The sequence below is a fragment of the Leuresthes tenuis genome, unplaced genomic scaffold, assembly GCF_036924035.1.
Source record: "Leuresthes tenuis unplaced genomic scaffold, fLeuTen1.0.hap1 SCAF_9, whole genome shotgun sequence".
Classification (NCBI taxonomy): domain Eukaryota; kingdom Metazoa; phylum Chordata; class Actinopteri; order Atheriniformes; family Atherinopsidae; genus Leuresthes; species Leuresthes tenuis.
Window position 1 is genome coordinate 30,618,465 of NW_027325363.1, and position 21,807 is coordinate 30,640,271.

The 21,807-nt window shown below is 40.3% G+C and overlaps 1 protein-coding gene across 1 annotated transcript in view; it reads left to right on the forward strand.

Moving 5' to 3' along the window:
• The window catches only part of LOC140314695 (solute carrier family 12 member 9), a 74,422-nt gene that overhangs the window by 43,975 nt on the left and 8,640 nt on the right, over nt 1–21,807 (forward strand). Inside the window, exon 10 of the mRNA XM_072393036.1 lies at nt 16,190–16,382. Coding sequence (XP_072249137.1) covers nt 16,190–16,382 — 193 coding nt within the window. The remainder of the gene's footprint in view (nt 1–16,189; nt 16,383–21,807) is intronic.

The window sequence follows — 21,807 nt, forward strand, 5'->3', positions numbered from 1 at the left end:
ATAAATATTAAAATAAGTAAACAACTTCTAAATAGCACATTTACATTACATCCTGTAATGTACTTCTAGTGGACATTTTTACCAAATATATAATCATTTTGTCTGGTAATTAGAAAAAAAAATGCAGATGCCTGAGTACAAAGCAGATGAAAAATATATATATTTATTATTTCATTTGTTTGCTTTGTGTGCTCATATGTACCTGTGAAACCTCGTAGCAGCTGGCCCGGCTGCATGCATACCTGCTGTCTGTCAGGTACCTTGAGGGACTTAGGACACAGAAGCAGGGTCTCTGGGTTCAGAAGGTTTATTATATAAACACACACAGGGCACTGCAGGGCGATCTCCCGGCAGCGCAAAATAAAAGGCTATGGAAACCTAAGCGCTCTCCTCGGTAACTATGGCGGAGAAGGAGCGCAGCTATGAAATTTACAAAACATAAAACTCTCCACGCTGGGAGGAAAACAGAAAAGCTATGAATAGTTAAAACAAAAACACGCTCTCCTGATGAGGCGGAGTAAAACAAAAGACGCACTCTTCCAAAACAGAGGCTCTATGAAAATTTTACTTTAACTTAAAGACTCACCTTTAACGGTGGCACGAGATATTTTCAATAGATCAAAACACAAAAACACTCTGCTAATCGGAGGTGGCTATGAAGGTCACAACAAAATTCACTCCTTGAAAACGGAGGAAAAACAAGGCTGTGAAACTTACCGTTAGACAATAAATAAACTATGGCTATGGACAATTTACAAACAAAACAGCACTGCAGGAGAAATGCTCGCTGCAGGCTCGTGGTTTCTATGGAACATGGAATGGCTTGTTCTGAGGCTCATGGAGCGAGACAACATACTGGCGACGAGACAAGGGAAACGCAGACTATTTGAACACATGAGGGACCAAGGGGAACAGGTGAAAACACTTGGGAATCAGGGAAGACAATGAGACGCATGACACGGGAGGAAGGGCAAGTTACCTGAAACGAGAGGACAAGATTAGTGACTTTTCAAAATAAAACAGGAAATGACGTGACACTGTCACTACACACAGAAATGACCATTTAAATCTGATCATAAGCTGCTGTTGCTAAACAAAAGTAGTGTGTCTTGTTATCCCTCAGAAAAGTTGTTCCTAGTTTCATATAATTTATATATTTATCAAGCAGTTCAATGACCTCTTGTGCTCTATTGATTGAAGTAATACAAGTGATCACTCAAGAAAAAATAAACTGTTTGTTGGGCTTGTCTGCACCCTCAGTGGCCCTGCAGTGGCAGGCTAAGGACTTGGCTGCTTAATTGTAATTGTATTAATTGGCCACATGTGTCAAAGTGTCAAAGACTATAACTGTGCAGGTTGAGGGCTGCAGGGCATTCACCTCTCTTACTTCTGTAAATAAAATCCTTTTTTTTTTCAGAAGTTATGTGTCTTTCTCAGCTGTGTGTAACACATATGAGCTACTGTACGTGTATTAAACTGAGACTTTCTGCCAACAACACCAGTAGATCCAAACCAACCTACTGAAAAGGCCTCCTCTGTATAACAGAATCAGTGGATATTTTCATGATCATAATCACACATTCAGGCTGTAACATTCTTCTTATGCAAGCCATTATATCATTTGCATATTGTTTGAGATATGTTGAAAGATCACTCATCTGATCATCTCACTTTTTTCTGTCTCTGAAAATTTGTTTTTATGGTTTGCACCACTGAGCTTGAATATGTATTCATCTTTGCAGTAAGGGGCTTATGTATTCCTACTATAATGTCTTTCTCTGTATACCATCGGGCACATCTCGCTTGTCTCAGGTGACCTGAAGCAGGCTTGTGTCACGATCCTTGTTTTTGTATTTTTCTGGTTTAGTTCTGTATTCTGGTTTTCTAGTCTGTTTAGTTTCCAATGAGTTCCCAGTTAGTCACCAGTTCCACCCCCATCTCCCATGCTAATTCTCCTCAGGTGTAGTTTATCAGTAATCATCTTCTCCACAGTATTTAGTCTCCTGGGGCCTCATGTACAAAGGGTACGTACGCACAAAAAAGTGGCGTACACACTTTTTCACGTCAACGATCAGATGTATCAAAAGCGAAATGACCGTGGAAATGTGCGGTGCCTCACGCAAATTTCAGGGCTGTCGTACGCACTTTTCTACAGCGGTTGTTTCTTTGACGACACTTACAGGTGATGTTGGGAAACTGTTATAATGAATAAATTTAAACACAATTTGTCCTCAGAATGAGCGATGCGCACATCTGAGACACATGAACAATTATCACTGATAAACAATTAACACACCCATGTGTCTGTAATTACAGTTAGAGTGAATATAAAAGTATGCGCAAAGTGGTGCAATGCATACTATTAAAAACAATGGCTGCTTTAGCGGTGTTGGAAGACATAGCAAATGGTGCAATAAGGAGAGAGCGTGTATTTAGAGACAGGCATGATTTGTTGGAACATGAGGACAAGTGGCTCATCAGCCGTTTTAGGTTCCCGAGGGCAATCCTCCTGGAGCTATGCGCAGAGCTGCGGCCGGCGTTGGAGCGCAACACAGCGAGGAGCCATGCGCTGCCTGTTCCCATACAGGTGATGACCACGTTGGGGTTCCTGGCAACCGGGGCATTTCAAAGGGAGCTGGCCGACCGATCGGGACTGTGCCAGTCGACCCTGAGCCGAGCCATGCCAGCCGTGTGGGACGGGATTATCCGCATCTCAGCAGGTATATCAAATTCCCATACAATGCAGCTGAACAGGCCAACATGAAAGCGCAATTTGCAGCTACAGCCGGTTTTCCTAATGTAATCGGAGCTATCAACTGCACACACATTGCTATAAAAGCGCCATCACAGGATGAATTTGTATATGTCAACAGGAAGCAATTCCATTCCATCAATGTACAGATCATTTGTGATGCGCAAATGCACTTAACTAACATTGTGGCGAGGTGGCCTGGTTCAACGCACGACTCATACATTCTGAGTAACAGCATTGTTGGGAACAGACTACAAGCTGGCACTGTGCGCGACGGTGGGCTTCTTGGTATTCGTGTAATTGTCCTAATATTATTCCCCATGAAGTGCATTGAGCATGTGCGCAGAAAATTTCTATCCCGTCTTCACAGCATCATAGTTGTTGGTTGAAGTTAGTAACTTGCTGTTTTTTTGCTGGTTGAACAACAGCTTAAGATCTTTCTAACAAGCCCCTGATCATCTCTGTGTGCACATGTTAATAACCTCATGCTTGTGAAATGTCTCAATGAGTCTCACCTTTTCCCCGGTGCACTTCTGCTCTAGATTACTGTATGAACATGTTTGTTGTGAGTTACACAAATGTAGGTATTTACCTTGGGGGTAATCAGAGTCACCCACATGTGCTCCCACCACCCCTGAGAGTGCAGTGTTACCCATAGTTGTGTCGCCTCTCTGTTCAACTCCTCAGCATTAAAGGCCTCGCTCACGCTCACGCTCTCCCACCCACTCCTCTTACGTTTGCTGCTTATATCGTAGGCCAGCGTGCCAAAGAGCACATTTTTGCAGGCCTCCACTTCAGAAAGTAGCACCTCTATCTCACTTTCCGTTAAGTTATTCTTTTTTCCATTTCACGCATTCTTTATTCTTTATTTTCTGATCCTGCAGAGAGGGGAATCGCAGGTGCAGGGCTCATTTGAATATGATTTACATATTCAAGTAGGGGCGTGGACAGGGAGGAGTCGGATACTCTGACATGTGCGCTCAATTCCACGTTGATTGGGATGTACAAAGGAAATGTGCTTGGATTCATGCGTGCGCACACATTGATACATCCGGATATTTTTGTACGTTGGAGGGTATTTTGGTTTGAGCGTACGCCATGTTTCAGTAGGAAATTCAAGTCTTTGTACATGAGGCCCCTGTCTTTGTCAGATCCTCGCCGCCACCCCCGCCGTCATTCCTGCAGTCTTCCTCGTAGATTTCATCCCCATGGTTTTCCTTCCGAGTTTTTGCATAGTTTAGTTATTCTTGTAGGGCATTTTCGAGTTCTTTAGTTTCTAGTTATTCCAGCATTGCTGTGATTTTTATTTTTCTACAATAAACCCTTTGAGTTTATCTCTGGCTCCTGTCCGTGTCTAAATTTGGGTCCTGTTCCTTCGCCTCCACCGCTCTCAACCCGTGACAGCTTGCTGCAATGATTGCCATATAGTCATAAATTGAAACACTACTTTTGTAACTGTCCCTACCATCCAACAGTGAACCTTCTTCAATTCAATTCAATTCAATTCAATTTTATTTATATAGCGCCAGATTACAACAATTGTCATCTCAAGGCACTTAAGTAATATAGTCCAATTCAAGCCAATTGGAATTCAATTCATTGTAATCATAATCCAATTAATTCATATAGAGCCAATTCAAAAAATTAATATCCTAGCTAAGGAAACCAACAGATTGCACCGAAACTTGTCTTCAGTCCAATCTCCCGTCCTGAGCGTGCCTGTGGCGACTGTGGAAAGGAACGACTCCCTTTTAACAGGAAGAGACCTCTGGCAGAACCAGACTCAGGAAGGGTGGCCATCCGCCTCGACCAGCTGGGGTTTGAGAAGACAGAAGAGAGGGGGGAAAAACACCATAAGGCCATTCAAAGGATATCTGTTGGAACAGGGAAACATACGTTAATAACCACAATAATGTCACATGTACATAAAATCAATTGTGAAATTAAACAGGGGGAAAAAGAGAGCAAAGTGAGGAAAGGTGTGACAGATGAGGTCCCCCAGCAGTCTAAGCCTATAGCAGCTTAACTATGGGATGTTTCAGGATTACCTGAGCCATCCCTAACTATAAGCTTTATCGAAAAGGAAAGTTTTAAGCCTAATCTTAAAAGTGGAAAGGGTGTCTGCTTCACGGACATTTACTGGCAGCTTATTCCACAAAAGAGGGGCCTGATAACTGAAGGCTCTACCTCCCATTCTACTTTTAGAAACTCTGGGAACAACAAGTAAACCTGCAGTTTGGGAGCGAAGTGCTCTGTTAGGAAAATACCTTACAATTAAATCTTTAAGATATGATGGAGCTCGGTCATTAAGAGCTTTATATGTGAGAAGAAGAATCTTAAATTCTATTCTGAATTTAACAGGGAGCCAATGAAGAGAAGCTAAAAGTGGAGAAACATGATCTCTCCTGTTAGTTCTCATCAGAACTCTGGCTGCAGCATTTTGGATCAGCTGGAGGCTTTTCAGAGAATATGTGGGACAGCCCAATAATAAGGAATTACAGTAGTCCAATCTTGAAGTAACAAATGCATGAACTAGTTTCTCTGCATCACCCTGAGACAGGATGTTCCTGATTTTAGCAATATTACGAAGGTGAAAGAAGGCAGTCCTAGAAACCAGTTTTATATGTGCGTCAAATGATAAATTCTGGTCAAAAATAACTCCAAGGTTCCTCACTGTAGAACTAGAAGCCAAGGAAATACCATCTAGAGTAACTATATAACTAGACAATTTCTCCCTGAAGCGCTCAGGTCCAAAGAGAACAACTTCAGTTTTGTCTGAATTTAAAAGCAGACAGTTCTGAGTCATCCAGGTCTTTATGTCTTTAAGACAGGCTTGTAGTCTGACCAACCTGTTGGTTTCATCTGGTTTCATAGATAAGTACAGCTGAGTATCATCAGCATAACAATGGAAATTTATGCCATGCTGTCTGATAATGTTACCTAATGGAAGCATGTATACAGTAAAAAGAATCGGTCCAAGCACAGAACCCTGAGGAACTCCATGACTTACTTCAACGTGTGAGGAAGATTCTTCATTTACAAGAACAAACTGGAATCTATCAAATAAATATGACTTAAACCAGGCTAATGCAGTTCCTTTAATCCCAATAACATGTTCAAGTCTCTGTAACAGAATGCTGTGATCGATCGTATCAAATGCAGCACTGAGATCCAACAGGACAAGCACAGAAACAAGTCCGCTATCAGAAGCTAACAGGAGATCATTGGTAACTTTCACCAGTGCTGTTTCCGTGCTATGATGCACTCTGAATCCTGACTGAAACTCTTCAAACAGATTATTTCTATGTAAATGATCACAAAGTTGAACTGCAACTATTTTTTCAAGAACTTTAGACAAAAAAGGGAGATTGGATATAGGTCGATAATTAGCCAACACTTCTGAATCAAGAGTAGGTTTTTTAAGTAAAGGTTTAATTACAGCAACCTTAAAAGTCTGAGGTACATATCCTATCAACAAAGACCGATTGATCAAATCCAATATGGAAGTGTCAATTAAGGGGAAAACCTCCTTGAACAGTCTGGTTGGGATTGGGTCTAACATACAAGTTGATGGTTTAGAAGAGACTATTGCTGTTGCTAGCTCAGAAAGATCAACTGGACAGAAGCTGTCTAAATACAATTCAGGTTCGAAAGATACTTATAAAGCTGCTCTACTTGATGATACATCAGTGATAATAATGGGAAGGATTCCATTAATCTTCTCTCTGATAGAAACAATTTTATTGATGAAGAATCTCATGAAATCATCACTGCTGATATTCATTTATGTCTCTTCCTGATTTCTTATTGATACAGAATGGAAAGTCCCTTCTCTAAACATGTTTTATACTTACCAGGTTTGCAGGGGAATGGAGCTTATCGCTACTGTTGCTGGACGAGACACGTGCAAGTTCATGTCTACGAGCAGTGTAGAGTCACCAGTTCACCTAACAAGCAGGTTCTTGGGTTGTTTGAGAAAAATAAAATACTATGACTAAACCTTGACACAAGCCTGAGTGACGGGTTCCAGCAGACATTTGAAGTCATAACATTTCTGTCTTCTCTGACCCCAGCTGGTTGAGGCGGATGACCACCCTTCCTGAGTCTGGTTCTGCCAGAGGTTTCTTCCTGTTAAAAGGGAGTGGTTCCTTTCAGTCGCCTCAGGCACGCTCAGGACAGGAGATTGAATTGAAGAGAAGTTTCGGTGCAATCTGTTGGTTTCTATTGTTTTTGAATTGGCTCTATATGAATGAATTGGATTATTTTGAAATTAATTAATTGGATTTCCTTGGATTATGATTACAATGAATTGAACTCCAATTGGCTTGATTTGGACTAAATGATTTAAGTGCCATTTGTTGTAATTTGGCGCTATATAAATAAAACTGAATTGAATTGAAACTGAATTTACTGTGAAGCAACACCACAAAGAGAAATCAGCTTTGTCAGAATTCCCAAAGTCTAGAAAAAGGGCTTTTGGTCTTGCGTGGCACACGTGTAAACACTGTAATGTCAAAAAGAAACCAACACCGGGCAGTGCAGTACTTCTTTCTCAGTAAGATATACATTTATATCTTAAGTATCTGGCATATTTGTGGCAGTCACCAACAATCTGATTGTAAGTTCTTGGGAAAGTTGATATTCTGGGTTGAGTGTTCCAGAGTTTTTACAGCTTGTATCACATCAAACTAGTAGTCAGACTTCCACAAGACTGAACTACCGACAACATTATACTGTTTTACTTGGGGGAGTGGGGGAGATAAGCTACTCAGTTCCCAGTGTTTCCGCTGCCTTTAATGTACAGTGCTCTGTACTATCTGCTCATGCCTCATTATCACTGTGACCGCTGGCAAAAGCTGACACAAAGTTAGCTAGAAACTTTCTTGATTGTCCCCTCCCCATTGGCCAATGGACCCCAGACTCCTAGAGCTGATAAGACGACTTGTTGTCTGTTCTGCCTGTTTTCGCCTCTTCCCCTGAGTTGTTAATTCACTTAGTTCACTGTTGGTGTGTCACCAGGCAGACTTTAATGCTGGTTGTTTATGTGCTTATTGGTTTAATAATGTTTTTCTGTTTGTGGCCTATGCTTCTTTCTCTCCATTCTATCTGGCGCTCTCCCACATCTCTTTCCAGGCGAAAAGAATTAAAAGCCATTTAGCGCCTTCTCTCCCCCTGAGAACTGCTCTGTAATTAGCATAACTAATTTAGCTGAAATATTTCCCTTTCCCTTGAATTTGCTGTTATGTAGGGGAGGGAAGGAGCTGAAATTATGATGTAGCGGAAAAGATGCCTGCTTGTTATGTGTGTCAGTGTATGTGCATGTGTTTGCACAAAGAGGAAATAACAAGAGAGTAGAAGTACACAACTCTGGAGACTGAGTGTTTTGTCTGACATAATAGTCATGTTTTGTTTTTTCTGAGGACGATGTGTGTTTGTGCATGTGTCTCTTGAGCCTATTGTCAGTATTTCCATCCCTCTGCATGTGTTTGCATTTTTATCTTCACATGTGTTTTGTGGGAAAACGCTGGTGTTGGCTGCAGCTTTATCAGTAGTGTTTCCAGCTGTATAGAGTGTTCCTGGGGGGGGGGACACAGCGGCCACTTGGACACATATAAACACACGCTGTGTGAAACACATAGCATTGCAGAGTCACTGGCCACTATTCAAGACAAGACTGAACGCACCATGTTGATGCAAAATAAGCCTGAAACTCACAGATGCAGGGACCTTCAGTCAGACTTTAGCTGGCAGCTACACACATTTTTACCTTTTCTTACGATAACCAATGCCTTAATTAAGCAATAATCTCCTCCACCTGATATTCTTTGATTGAGCTCAACCATTAATTAACTCAGAAAACAGAAGGTTTCTCTTCGGCTTGTCCGTTCTTATCTTGGGGTGATGAGATGAGTAAATGAGATGGAGGAGTGTAAAAATCTAGAACATCAACTGCATTTGGGTGGACGAGAGAAAATGGTTGCAAGATAACCATCACCTGTTAATGGGGGGCTATCACTTAGGATAAGGGTACATTCAGATCAGGTTCTAATGGGTGTCTCTATACTGACCCTGAACTATTTTTCTCCAGTTTCTCTGTCAGCAGGTGGTTGTGACTTTTTTTTTAGGTTGCGTACTTGTAACAGCTGCTTCAAGTTTCCCTCTGCTAAAGATGAATTTTTTTACCTTGTTTACTTGTCCATAAGATGTAAGATTTTATGACTTAAAAAGCATATGCTGAGCAAAACCAGCCATCGACATTGGCAGAAGATTTCTGCTTTGAATCTGCAGAGCACCACTTACAGTCTTAGAAAGACATTGGAGGACCCAACCCTGACTGCTTGTTTGATTGGACTGTACAGCAACTTTTCATGTGCTGTGAGGAACCGATGGTGGGCAAATATGTGGACAGGACACAAATAGCATATTTATAGCTCCCCATTCTCCTGGAGTTTTGGTGTGGTGCCTATCACGTTTGAGGTGAGCTTCATGTAGCAGTTCTCAGAGAAATGCACAGTAAAAACATGCATTGATCATCTTACCTCATATTAACAAAAGTGCATCTTTTACTGTAGTTTCAGCATGTAGGCAACAATGTCGGTGACATTAGAAATGCAGCTTTCCAGTTATGATAATGATCAATAACAATAATAATAATAGAGCATCTTTACTTACCAAAACTGTATACTACAGATTAAATAACAGCAACTCATATTAATGAGTAATGTCCTCATATTTCAAGCCACAATGAGGGAAAGTGGTTGTCATTTATCAGGCTAATTTTTTTTTTTTTTCAGGATTCTTAGTCCTGTCCCCACTTGTATTGTCCAAGTCTTGGTTTCTGCCTGACGTAATGTCTCATACACCCACTGACCTCTCACTTATAGAGTCTGACATCTCCTGTGTGTGGGTGTGCGTGAGGAAGGCTAAACTTTCTGTCCCTACTTTTTCCAAATTATGATGTGTCTTTTGGCTCAAGTCTGGGTCTCCACTCTCCTTCATCATTGCACTCTGGTTCTTTTTCCAAGTGTCTCTAAGTACTTTATTGGTGGCAAGTTTTTAAGAATTATTTTTTTCTTTTGTGTTTTTTTCCTGGAGGTGCTTTTGTTGTGTCAGCAAAGTGACATCAGTCGCTAAAGCACAAGGCAGACTGGAGAAGGAGTGAGCAGTAGGTGACTGTATAGAGGCTCTCTTGCTGCTGATGATAGTGAGGCTGCAGAGACTAAAGGATGGGTGGGGGAGGGCAAACTGGGTGGGCAAGCTTTTACTGTAATTACACCCTCACTTTGATGGGATGAAGAGAAGAATAAGATTAAAGAATCGTAGGCAATGCTTGTGCTAAGTGATCAAGGCAAATAGAAACAAAAGCAAAGCTTGAGGCCTGTATGGTTCAACGGTGGAAAGAGACATTGATAGGGCTGAAGGATAAGATTCAGGTCCATAAAAAGATGATGTGTTTTATTATTCCCCTCGTATAAATAGACTTTTACTCATTAGTAAATCCCATGGGGAAACCTGCCTCTCACTGTCTTAAAGAACTGCTACCCATCCAGATCTTCGTTTAGGGCTGAGCACATCAGTAAGTGTGGTAACCACGTGTATATTGATAACTACAGATTTTTCTATACATTTGTGCTTACTGTCGACATGCAAACTGAGTTTTTAACACTGAAACTGGTCTTTTTTGGAAATGCAGTTGTATGACTTTGCCTAACATTTTCATTAGCATCTTTCACATATGCTTTTTCAAACCGGGACTGATGTACCTTTGTTGTGCATCGTATCTTGTATGAAATTCAGAGTCGGAACAGAGAGTCAAAGTTGACCAGCCACTGATACGTCTTTGAGCCGACGAGGGAGTAGTAAGAGAGGCAAAAATGTCCCACCTGCTTAGACACATCAAGCCAGCGTCACGGAATGTGCCACTCTAACCAATGGTGCTCTCATTACTCATCTGATTCCATGGCGCTGCCTTGATGTGTGTAAGTAAACAGTGATGTGGGGCTGAACCTCCTCTGATTGGACTGTGTGAATTACAAGGAGGAACAGAGACAGGTTAACAAAGATGTCTTTTTTTCACCTTTAAGCCAAGTCGGTACCTAGTTTCGCCTGTATGTTCATAGAGTACTACCTGACTGAAACATTTACGTCTGGACTGGAAAACTAGGCTTTCTTAGTTGTCATGTCAGATTGTTACGCTGTTTCTTTCTTGGCTGATGTTAGAATTTGCACCGAATTCATCTTGATGACATGGCAACAGAAGACGCCTGAAAGATAGTGCCTGCGCTAACCTTCCTAGAAGCACTTTTTACATGTTTTCACTTGCATCTGCGGCTACTGTATGACTCTATCATCAGCACCCCTTGTATTTGACCAGATTCGATCGGACCTCTAGTTGGTGGAATAACTTTGAGAGTTACGTGGTTTTAGTGAGTTGCCTTGGCTGCACATTAAAGAAAACACTATGATTAGATTACCTGTTGGCCAAAAAAGCCACATTCTTCAGTATTTAGCAGTAGAGGGGACATAACGTATGACAATGAAGGCATAATCTCTCTATAGTACAGTTTGTGTACTTAGCTGCCATGGTCCATGTTTTTGTATTTCTTTGTTTTTATTTTCATGTAATATGTTGTACCTTTGCTTTATTTTGGTCATTGTTTTTTTTTTTTGTCTTCTTGCTTCCTGTTTTATTTTGTTAATTCCTGTCTCTGTTCATTTCTATCAATTGTACTCAAGTTTCTGATGGTCATGCCTGTTCCTCATTTGTTATCACCCTCCTCAGTATATATTCTCCAGGTTTTTATTTGTTCAGTGCCAATTCATTCGTCTCCTGCCATAGGTTCTGTCCTGTCAGCCTACCAGTCGTTGGGTTTGTAAATGATTTTATGTCATGTCTTTGGTATAAAACATGCCTTGGCAGCACATTTTGTTTATTATACATTTGCGTCCTCAACCTCCTGCTTATGAACTGTGACACTTCACCTCAGTTTCGCAGATTGAGACAAACCCAGAATAAAAATGTGCTTCCAGCAGCTATGAGTTTCCAAAACATCCGTTTTCAGTTTTTTTATCTCAGACTTGCTCACATTTAAATAAGTAGCATTCTACTTATTGAGCACCTTTCAAGAAAATATCACAAAGTACTTTACAATAAAATGCTAAAACATAAAAGCAAAAGTTAACCAAAAGCAAGTTTAAAAAGATGAGTTTTGAGGATGAGTCCACAGATCTCAGGCTGAGTGGAAGAGAGTTCCAGAGTCTGGGTCTGGGGACCACTGTGGTAAAAGCTCTCATTTAGTTCTCAGCCTTGTGTGATGGACAAGTGGACTCTTTGAAGTTGATGGGGAACCATTGCGGCTGAATTGGCAATAGTGTGACATGTGAGTACTTAAAGGACTTAGTTGGAAGCCTTGCATTCTGAACAACCTGCAGATGTTTCAAAGAGTTTTTTCTCAAACAAGTGAACAAAGAAATAAAATATGATGAAAAACATGATGAAATAAATGCATGATTAGCAATTTAGCAATTAAAATGATTACATCAACAACGGTTTTGATCCGGATTTAACTTGTAAATATCTATGTCGCGCACGTGACATAGACGCGTGATGCGTAGCCAATCATGCAGCCAAATGCAGCCAATCACAGCGCTGCTCTGCAGTTGCCTTGGCTCATGGGTGAGAGAGGTCGGCGCCACCATGGTGCTCTCAAAACCAAAGAAACAGAAAATTGACTTGGAAAACCGCCAGTTCCAGAGCGAATGGACGGGCAAATATATATACATTTTTTACCTGCTGTGACCAGTACTAAACAAATGCATATCTGTGATGAAAGAATACAATTTGAAGCGGCACTACAAGTCAAACCACTACTTGTTTTTGGCCCGTTTTCCAGAGGGCTCGGATGAACGGCAAAGCAAAGTACAGCGTCTTCTTGCATCATTTCAATTGTTTCATTAGTTGATAAATATTCTGTGCGGCCCAGGAACCCCCAGTTATTTTCATATTTGGCCCACTTGCTGTTGAAGTTGAATATCCCTGGGTCAGGGTGATAAATGAGAAAACAAGTTTTGCTCATCAAGCGCACAACTTTTCGACAAGAACTCTTTAAACTGCAAATACTGTTATTTATACAAGAAGGAGACTTTGAAACTTTGAAACAGGCACTAGACTCATTTTAAGAGGAGAGACTTGATCAAAAATGGAAAGGCAATAATTATCAAAGAGATTTGTTGAGAGTTCACCATCATTATAAGAGGATAAAATGAATTAAAAGCATCAGAAAATGTATTAGCAGTAAAGGAATTCAAGATGCAAGAGCTAACCGCATGGCAAAGAAGAGAGAGGCAAAGAACAGAAGTTAAAAAGAATACAGTGATGGTCAAAAATAAAAATGTCTTCAGAACAAATACAGTCAATAGTCAAACCCAAAGGAAAGACGACTTCCAACATGGGACCTTTGATATGTGTGGGGACAGACATATGCTGGGTAAAATGAGAAGAATCAAATATGAATGAATAAATCATTGTCAGTGTATGTTAAAATCACCTACTATAACTAGTCTGGACAGCTTCAGGGTGGAGGATGAAAAGTCACTGAACTCCTTTAAGAAGAATACACCACTGCATGATAAAAAGGAATCTTATTCCTGATTTTAATCAGCTGTGGTTCAAACATTGTGAAACATTTGCTAAACAATATGAGAACCAGCTTCCAAACCAAGACCTCCTCCTCGATCGCATGTCTGATGCTGGCTGATGACGGAGTAACCACCCGGGAAACGTTTGATGAGTCACAGTCGTTTCAGTAAGAAAAAGGAAATCCAAATTCTTGAGTATCAAATCGTTTAACAAGAATATTTTATTAGTCATAGGTCAATTATTAAATGGAGCCATGCTCTGTAGAAGTGGAATTTTTAGCAGAAGGCGCCCAAGTTAAGGGACGTAATATCTGAGGGTTTGATCTGTGACGCTTGTAGCTTCCACTCACCAAGAGAAAAAAAGGTCAAACAACTAAAGATTCTGGGTGACCACTCCTTATGTAACATGGCCTCATAAATCCAGCCCCTTCATATCCAAGCAGGGACATGGAAGAAAATGCCCCCTTCATGGAAATAGTCTGAGCACAGAAACGCTCAACATGGTTTACCAGCCACTCCAGGCTGCCAGAACAGTCTGAACTTCACCTGGACGCCTGCTCTTTTCCCTCTACTCCTCTGTGGTCTGTGAGGTCAGGGAACAGAGAATGAGGAACACCAAGACAGGAGGATGATCCAACATAGAGGATTTGATAGATAAAAGCATCAGGCGATCATAAACTAAAGCAGCTAAAACATCATTAATACAAAACAAAAATAGCAGGACAGAGAAGAGCAGCACTACAGAAAAGTGGGACATACTGTGGCCGGCAGTGCCAAAGCCAAACACCTGGAAACAGGTATGATGGAACCTGTGTTTGGCTCCATTGTTCCGTCTCCTTCACTTGGGATACTATTTACAGCCTCATAGCTTTTTCATCTTGTTAATGTGTTTTTGTTGCTCCTCTTTGAATCTTCTTGGAAGCCTAAACCTCCCCTACCATCCTCTACACTTGCACACTGCTGCTGTGCAGTGCTCAGCAGTTGTTACTTTTTTTTCCTCTTATATGTGGATGAACTACCCATTCCTTGGAGTTCAGTTGTTTAATTACAGCAAGGGCTATTTTTATGACTGTTTATCTGCACATATTCAGGTATTACATGGAAATTGGGGTCAATTACATGATCCTCCTAAAATGTGAGTACTTCCACGCAGTGTGTTGCTCACAACTTTGTGAATCTCCAGCTCATTCCCACTTAAAAACTCTTTTAAGACTCTTTCGCACACGCGCGCATTTGTAAGCTCTTAGTGCAGTGAATGGAGTTAATGCAATGAGAGGTCCACAACAATGTGGTGTTTGTTTTAATTGATCTTGCCTCAGCATTGACTTCACATTTGCTTTGGTGCTGCTGTGAAGTCATACATTAGTAAATGACTGAGGGTGGGGGAGCATTGAGTTTTAAAGGATGGTTTATCAAATGCTGAGATTACAGTACAATTTTGGTTAAAGTCAGACATTTCAGAAAATATTTCAGTGATAATTATGGCCAAAAGAACATTGTTGGAAAGTGTAGTTTAAGTAGTCAAAATTCTTGGAGATGTCTTTTTCTAAACATTAACATAACAAGAGAATAAGAACAGTGAGTAATGGTCTGAATAAGTCTTGCTTGACCTTAACGATTTAGGAAAGTTGTTTTTACACTAGTCAAAAGCCTGCAAAGACCTGTAAACATCTGACTCCAGAGTACAAATTGAACATTTTTAATCAGCATTCAGTGACTTTGCAGTAAACTTAGGTTTTAATCAGCTCCAGATTGACATGGAATCAACACAACTCCGAGGTGCAGACACTTTTTATTTGTTGTTTTACTTGTCATGAAGACAGCTGGGAGCCTATTCTCTGTCCCTGCATGGGGCTGGCAGCAGTGGTCCAGTCAAAAGTAGAAAACAAGCCTGATTAAATCTAGAAGTCTTGATTCTCTGCAACACAGCCTGCAGGATACAGTGTAATGGCATCCCTTCATGCTGAGGTATACTGGACTGTAAAGATTTAGCTCTTATAGCTCTAATGACAAACCTGCCACAACATGCAGTGGGAAAGGCTTTAATAAGCTTCTTTTAGTGGGCACAGTCATGAAAACCTGTTTAAACATGCTAGTTTTGGTGCAAAATTGGCTGAAGAAATTTCTATTGACAACCCTGGTTGTCAATGGAAATTGGAAATTGGAAAAATGGTGAGGAAAACCTTATTTTTTTAAAAATTTAAATTTCTTCGTAGTTTGTGATATCTTCCTTTATTTGAAGAGGTGACACTTTGGGAAGTCTTTTCAGAGGTGTGAGATGCCAGCTAGTAGCCAACAAAAGCTTTTCCTCACCAAAATGTGCTGTTTTACAATGTTTACTGGAGCCTTGTCAGAAGGTGAGTCAGATTGTTTCACTTCACTAACTCAGACCATGCTCAAAAATGTCAGTTTTAGTGTGGATGGAGCAATAATCTGTCCACAAATACATTTTGTCTTAAACCAATGAAGACGTAAACCTTATAAACCAACGGGAATCTGTGAAGATAACGGAGAGATTTAAAAAGAACAAATTATAGTTATCAACTAATAACAATTTAAAAAAACAAATAATAATTTAGATACAAATATCCTTTAATATTGAAGTAGTTCCCGCTTTGTGATTCTTTGTGCTCGGGGGTTCACCTCTCCAGTTCCAGTAGAATAAAACTTTTCTGCACACACATCTGATGTATCAGATTTTGACATTTTTTGTTTGTGAGTTTTTTTGTTTGTTTGTTTTTTAATATGTATTTTTTTCTATTGTAACATTTACCTCTCTGCTCTCTTGTTTTTGCCCAGGCCCACCTTTCGGTATTTCACCTGGCATACGTGCGTTTTGGGCATCATTGGTTGTGTCGTCATGATGTTCCTAATCAACGCCATCTACGCCTCAGCCAGCATTGCCTTCATGCTGCTCTTGCTGCTGCTGATTCACTACCTCAGCCCCACCTCCAGCTGGGGATACATCAGCCAGGCTCTCATTTTCCACCAGGTCTGACAAACACACACAGACGAACGCTCTCAATACTGCCCTGTCATTACTATAGCAACTAAAATCTCATCCTCTCAGCTTTACAAGAGCCTGTTACTCTGCCAAGCAATCGTTCTATCATGTTTATAGAGATGCATACACACACACACACACACACACACACACACTGCGTTCCATAGCCTCTTCCTCAACCAATCACTTTCCATTTAACAAACACACACATACTCCCTCTCTTTTTTTCACTTTCATACACATTATACCTCTTCATTGCAGCAGCAGCTATCTATCAAGTTTATATCAGGCTTACCAGACATACACACACACACATATACATCTGCATGTATTCCCACAGCAAAGCTCTCTTCATTTGTGGCACAAACGCACACACAAACACACACACACAGAGCTTTCCATCATGTAACTCTTCATGTCCTCTGTCTGGCGAGCCTGTTGCTCTCAAGGAGAGGGGCCACTGTCGCCAGGAGGTGCTCTCAGCTGAGTGGAGCCGTTGCCAAGGCTGCAGGGAGGGGTTATGGGCAGGGATGGGGAAGTTGGCTCTGTTTTCCAGTCGCTCGTCTGAAGGCAGAACATTATTATGTCCACTTAACTTATTGTGCTTTTCCTCCTCATCTCCCCCTCTTTTCTCATCTTCTTCCCCCCTCACAGTTTTTCTCATTCTGATATGCCAGTCAAAATAGTGAGACATTCTCACCCCACAAATCTAAATGATTATCCCTGGAATCCCTTCCTAACATTATCAGGTGTTTATAGATAAAAATGGTCACAGAGGATTGGTTTTAAAATGGGTGTCTGGGCCAGATCGGTCAGAATGGCTTTGCTGTTGTCACTTTTAGTCTTTTTGTTGATTCACCTTTTCCTAAATCTGACAGTCCAACAATGACTGGCTTAGGATTCAATGATATTTAGCCTATTTGTGTAGTTTGCAGATGTTAACATTGTTTGACATTTTGTCGACTCCAGTTACCCTGAACTGGTTTAGAAGCTAGCTGTACTGGAGAATCTCACACCTTGGACCCTCTCTCATGGTGCCCACTTTGTTACTACAGTGGCTCAGAATAAACAAAATGAACATGGGCTCTGTAGAGGACCTTTTGCAGTGTTTGCTTTTTCCAGTGACCATAATTGATTATCCTTCACCTTTGAAAGGACAGTGAGACACAGGGCGCTCTGTTGGTTGCAATCTACAACTTCACCATCAGATGACACTAAATCCTACACGGTGTTCCTTTAACAAGTGAGCTTCTGTCTTGGTGTTCTGCTTCTAGACGCCCACTTATCAGTATATTTCTCACACACATATTTAGTTAAGCTTTTTTGTTTATCCGAATGATAAATTATCATGAATGAGGTGTAAAAAATTGGTAGTTATGACATGGTAAATGAATAAAGCACACCATTAAGCACACCTGTGCATAGTTATTGGTTTTAATCTCAGCGTATTAAGAAAGACTATCATTAAGGGCACTGGTGAGTATTGATAGAAAGAAAGCAGTTCCAGTATTGATAAAATGCTCGTGCATACTGATAGGTACTTGACTGCAGTGCAGGCAAAACATCCTGGTACTCTGGGTCAGAACCTGCTAGAAAATGTGTCTTTGTTGTTCGTTGGTCTATACTCATGGACAGTTACAAACAGCAGTTATTAACTGATTTAATTTAATGTTGAAGTCAAGCAGATTATTAGGCATTCATTTAGTACAGTGAGTATGCAGTGTAACTGTTTATATATTATATGAATATATATTGTACTTAATGTGTTTATTAGATAATTAATCATTTCCATGAACTTTATATGTAAGCCCTAAAATGATTTTACACTCATTTTATAAATGAGCTTTCTTGTTTTGCCACCACTACCTCCCCCAACCAATAGTTTCTAATCCTGCCTGCAGCAGCGAACCTGGGCTGTGCCAGCTGGGTGACATTGAAACCGAGACAAAAAGACATAACAGCTCATCACAACAAAGAAACACAGCTGGAGATAGAAGGTGGTCAACGGGAGAGAAAATGAGTGATGAAAAAGACAAATGGAGGGGAAGAAATGTTGATTTGTATCATGGGAAGAGAATGGGGGTGCAGAATATAAGCAGGGAGAGGGGATGAGTGCGTGAGAAGCTATGTGATGGATGAGACAGGAACAGCAGTGAAATGGTGATAGCCTGATGGATGAGAAGACGTGAAAATGGAGAGATAAAGAGAGACAGATGATAAGATGAGTGAAGGCAGTTGGACGTTGCCTCTGGAACCTACTTTTTCTCTTTTCCAGCAACAGTTGTGGTGATTACGATGGTAATAATAATGTTGTTTGTATCTTTATTTTTGATGAATAGCCTTGCTGACACACTCAGCAGCTTCAGGAGATGGAGCTGAACTTGTGTTGTTAAGACTTCCAGTATGGGATGATTTTTGTGTCTTTTTGGCTAAATCCTGAAGAGGAGTTCAAACACAAGAGGAGTGTTGTTGTTCTAATGTTGTTTAAATAATGCTGTATCGTTTCCACAAGCCAATAAATACACCCACTGAGTATTTTCTGTCATTCTGAAGCGATGTTCGTTCGTTTAAGGAATGTGTCTTAAAAAAGTGCAGCCAGTTAAAGAACTGGCTACACTTGAGGCTCTACCACCCCCCCTTACCTAAATGTGAAACAACGACTGACTCTTCTTAAGTTCTCTGTCTTCAGATCATATTCCTGCTTTATTTGTCAGAGATCAAAATCTTTCCATGTTTCTAGTTTCAACAGTAACACCAATTTTAATAAGAAACAATGTACTCAAAAGGCAGATTCCTAAAAAAGAGCATTATACAAACTGTTCCTCCTCCTCTCTCAGTGCGTAGAATCTGTTAGCTCCAGCTTTAATATGGTGACATCTGACATCGCTGTATCAGGGATTTATCAATTCCAACAAGGATTATAAAGTGGATGTTAAATCATCCCATGTATATTCCAGCTTTAGATCTAATGTTTGGTTTCCTTGATGCGAGAAACACGAGAATCCTGATCTTGTTCGTGTTGTGCTATGCTTTGTAATACATAAAAATACACACTGGCATTTAAATGTACATTTATAAGCACACAGGCACATTTGTCACACTGACAATCTGAATGACACATATGTACACAAGCACGCACACACTTAAACATGCTCATGTGTCCGAACACACACTTTACAGACGGGATGTTAATGGGATGTTGATTACAGCTGTAATTTGTTCCTCTGAATACCATACAACAATGCATGCATACATATAAGACTGATGCACATACAACAGGCTGTCTTTAGAGTCAGTGGTATAAAGGGAATAGTTAACATCTAAGAAGAGAACTGAATAGATTTCTTGGTGTTAGATGAGAAAATCAATACCAGCCTTGTGTCTGTTTGTTAAATGTGAAGTTACAGCAAAGACAAGAATCCATGAGATTACAGCACCCGGTTGTGCAGTGTACCTGGAGAAACCAAGTAGATTTAGTTACTGTTATCGAGCTCAGAGAAAGCAGATGATTTTGCCTTGTAGCCCTGCACTGTTAAAAAGGGGTTTTGAGAGTATTAAATGTGACCCATGCAAATGTATTGCAATTAGATCAGGAAATAAATCGGCAGTAACTCTGTATGTCACCACAATAGCTTAAGAATGAAACCATCACAGTGAAACAAAGAGCAGACTTCAAGCTTTGATTGAAGGGCTAAAGCAAAACTGTCAGATTTCTTTTTTTACAGTGTCCTATGATCAGAGGCTTTGTTGTAATCAGGCATACTGACAAAGCACAAACAAAATGCTCATTTTTAAGAATCCCTTTTAGGCAGTAACTGCCTGAAGCCTAGAAGGCAGGAACACCACCAGCAATGCTTTGTCAAGAGCTGTAAGCATTTCTCTTGAGTAATGGACGTCTCTTGAGTTTAGGTAATTGGTGCAGTTATTACACTGTTGTGGTTTCAAAAATGCCTGGTTTGCTTTCATGCCACATTTAGTTTTATTGTCCATCTTTACAGTGAATTCCTGCCTAATCAGATGTGCTGCATTTTGCCAAATCTGAGCAGACAGAATTAAAAAAGCTGCTTCAGTCACAGAATCCGTAAACAGGAACGACCCAGTGCAACTACATGACCATGTCATCACTCTGCCCCCATGTGTTGTAATGGGGATGGTATATGTTTATGGAAATTACCCATTTGAATAAAGTTCACAGCCCTGAAGCCCGAGGCCAAACTCACTGACGGACATCAGTGGTTGGGAAAATTCAGAGTTTGCAGTAATCAAGCTTGTGGAAAAAGGTTCCAAATTCATGACAAGGAAAATATATTTATGTAGCACAATTCAACAACAAGGGCTTTGAAAGTGCTTTACATAAACATAAGTTACGACAAAGCAAATATATCAACAACAATACATGTAGTTATATGCAAAAAATAGTAATAAATAAAATTAGATAAATCAAAACAAAGTTTAAAAAAAATGTTTTGACCATTTATTTTAAAAGTTGCTCATCCAGCGAAGAATAAACACCCTGTGTAAGAGTACTCAAAACCCTCTTAAAGGGTCAGTGAAAATTTGAGATTATCACATATCATCTGCTTCTTGACATCGGAGAGTACGTTTTAGTGCCTCAGCCTAACAGCACATCTTATAAAGTTAGTCAGTCAGAGGCACAGAGGCAGGTTATGTCCTCCTATGAACAGTAAAAACTGACTACTAAATGTAATGTACATCAGAGCGGATTTAGAAGTAGTTACACTCTATGATGACAGAGAATAAGTGGGTATACTCTGTATACACATACATACAGGGCACTACACCACTGAGTAAAAGGTCCAGTTCAGTGAAAGTTATTAAAGTCTTTCAGTTGAATTCAACCAATCAAATGTTGTAACGAACAGGAAAATCTTAGGATTTGATTTAGAGAGGCAAGTACTGCATTTCTGTGGGATGTTTTTCCACATGTATGGTGTCTGAAAACAGAAAGCTGTTTCTCTATGTTTAGTTTTAACACTGTGGACAGAAAGAAAACCTGTTCCAAATGATCAAAGATGTCTTAAGGTTCATAATGTACCAGATGTTTCTTGATGTATTTTCTCTTAAGTTTTAAAAACCCACAACGATATTTTAAAATCAACTGCTGACCGACGCTAAGCCAACACTAAGCCAGTGTAGAGACCTCAGGACTGGAATGATATGTTCCACTTCTCTTCTCTGATCTTAGTTAGGAGTCCAGCAGCAGGGTTCTGACTCAGTTGCAGATCTGGTCCATCTTTTAGGCAGACCAGTAAATACACTGTTACAATCATCAAATCTGATACAAAAATAAATTAAATAAAAATGCCTCGAGCGGTTTTTCTAAATGACATCAGTCTTTTAATCCTTGAGATGATAATAGGACCTGCCAAAAGTTACAGAACCACCACACTTG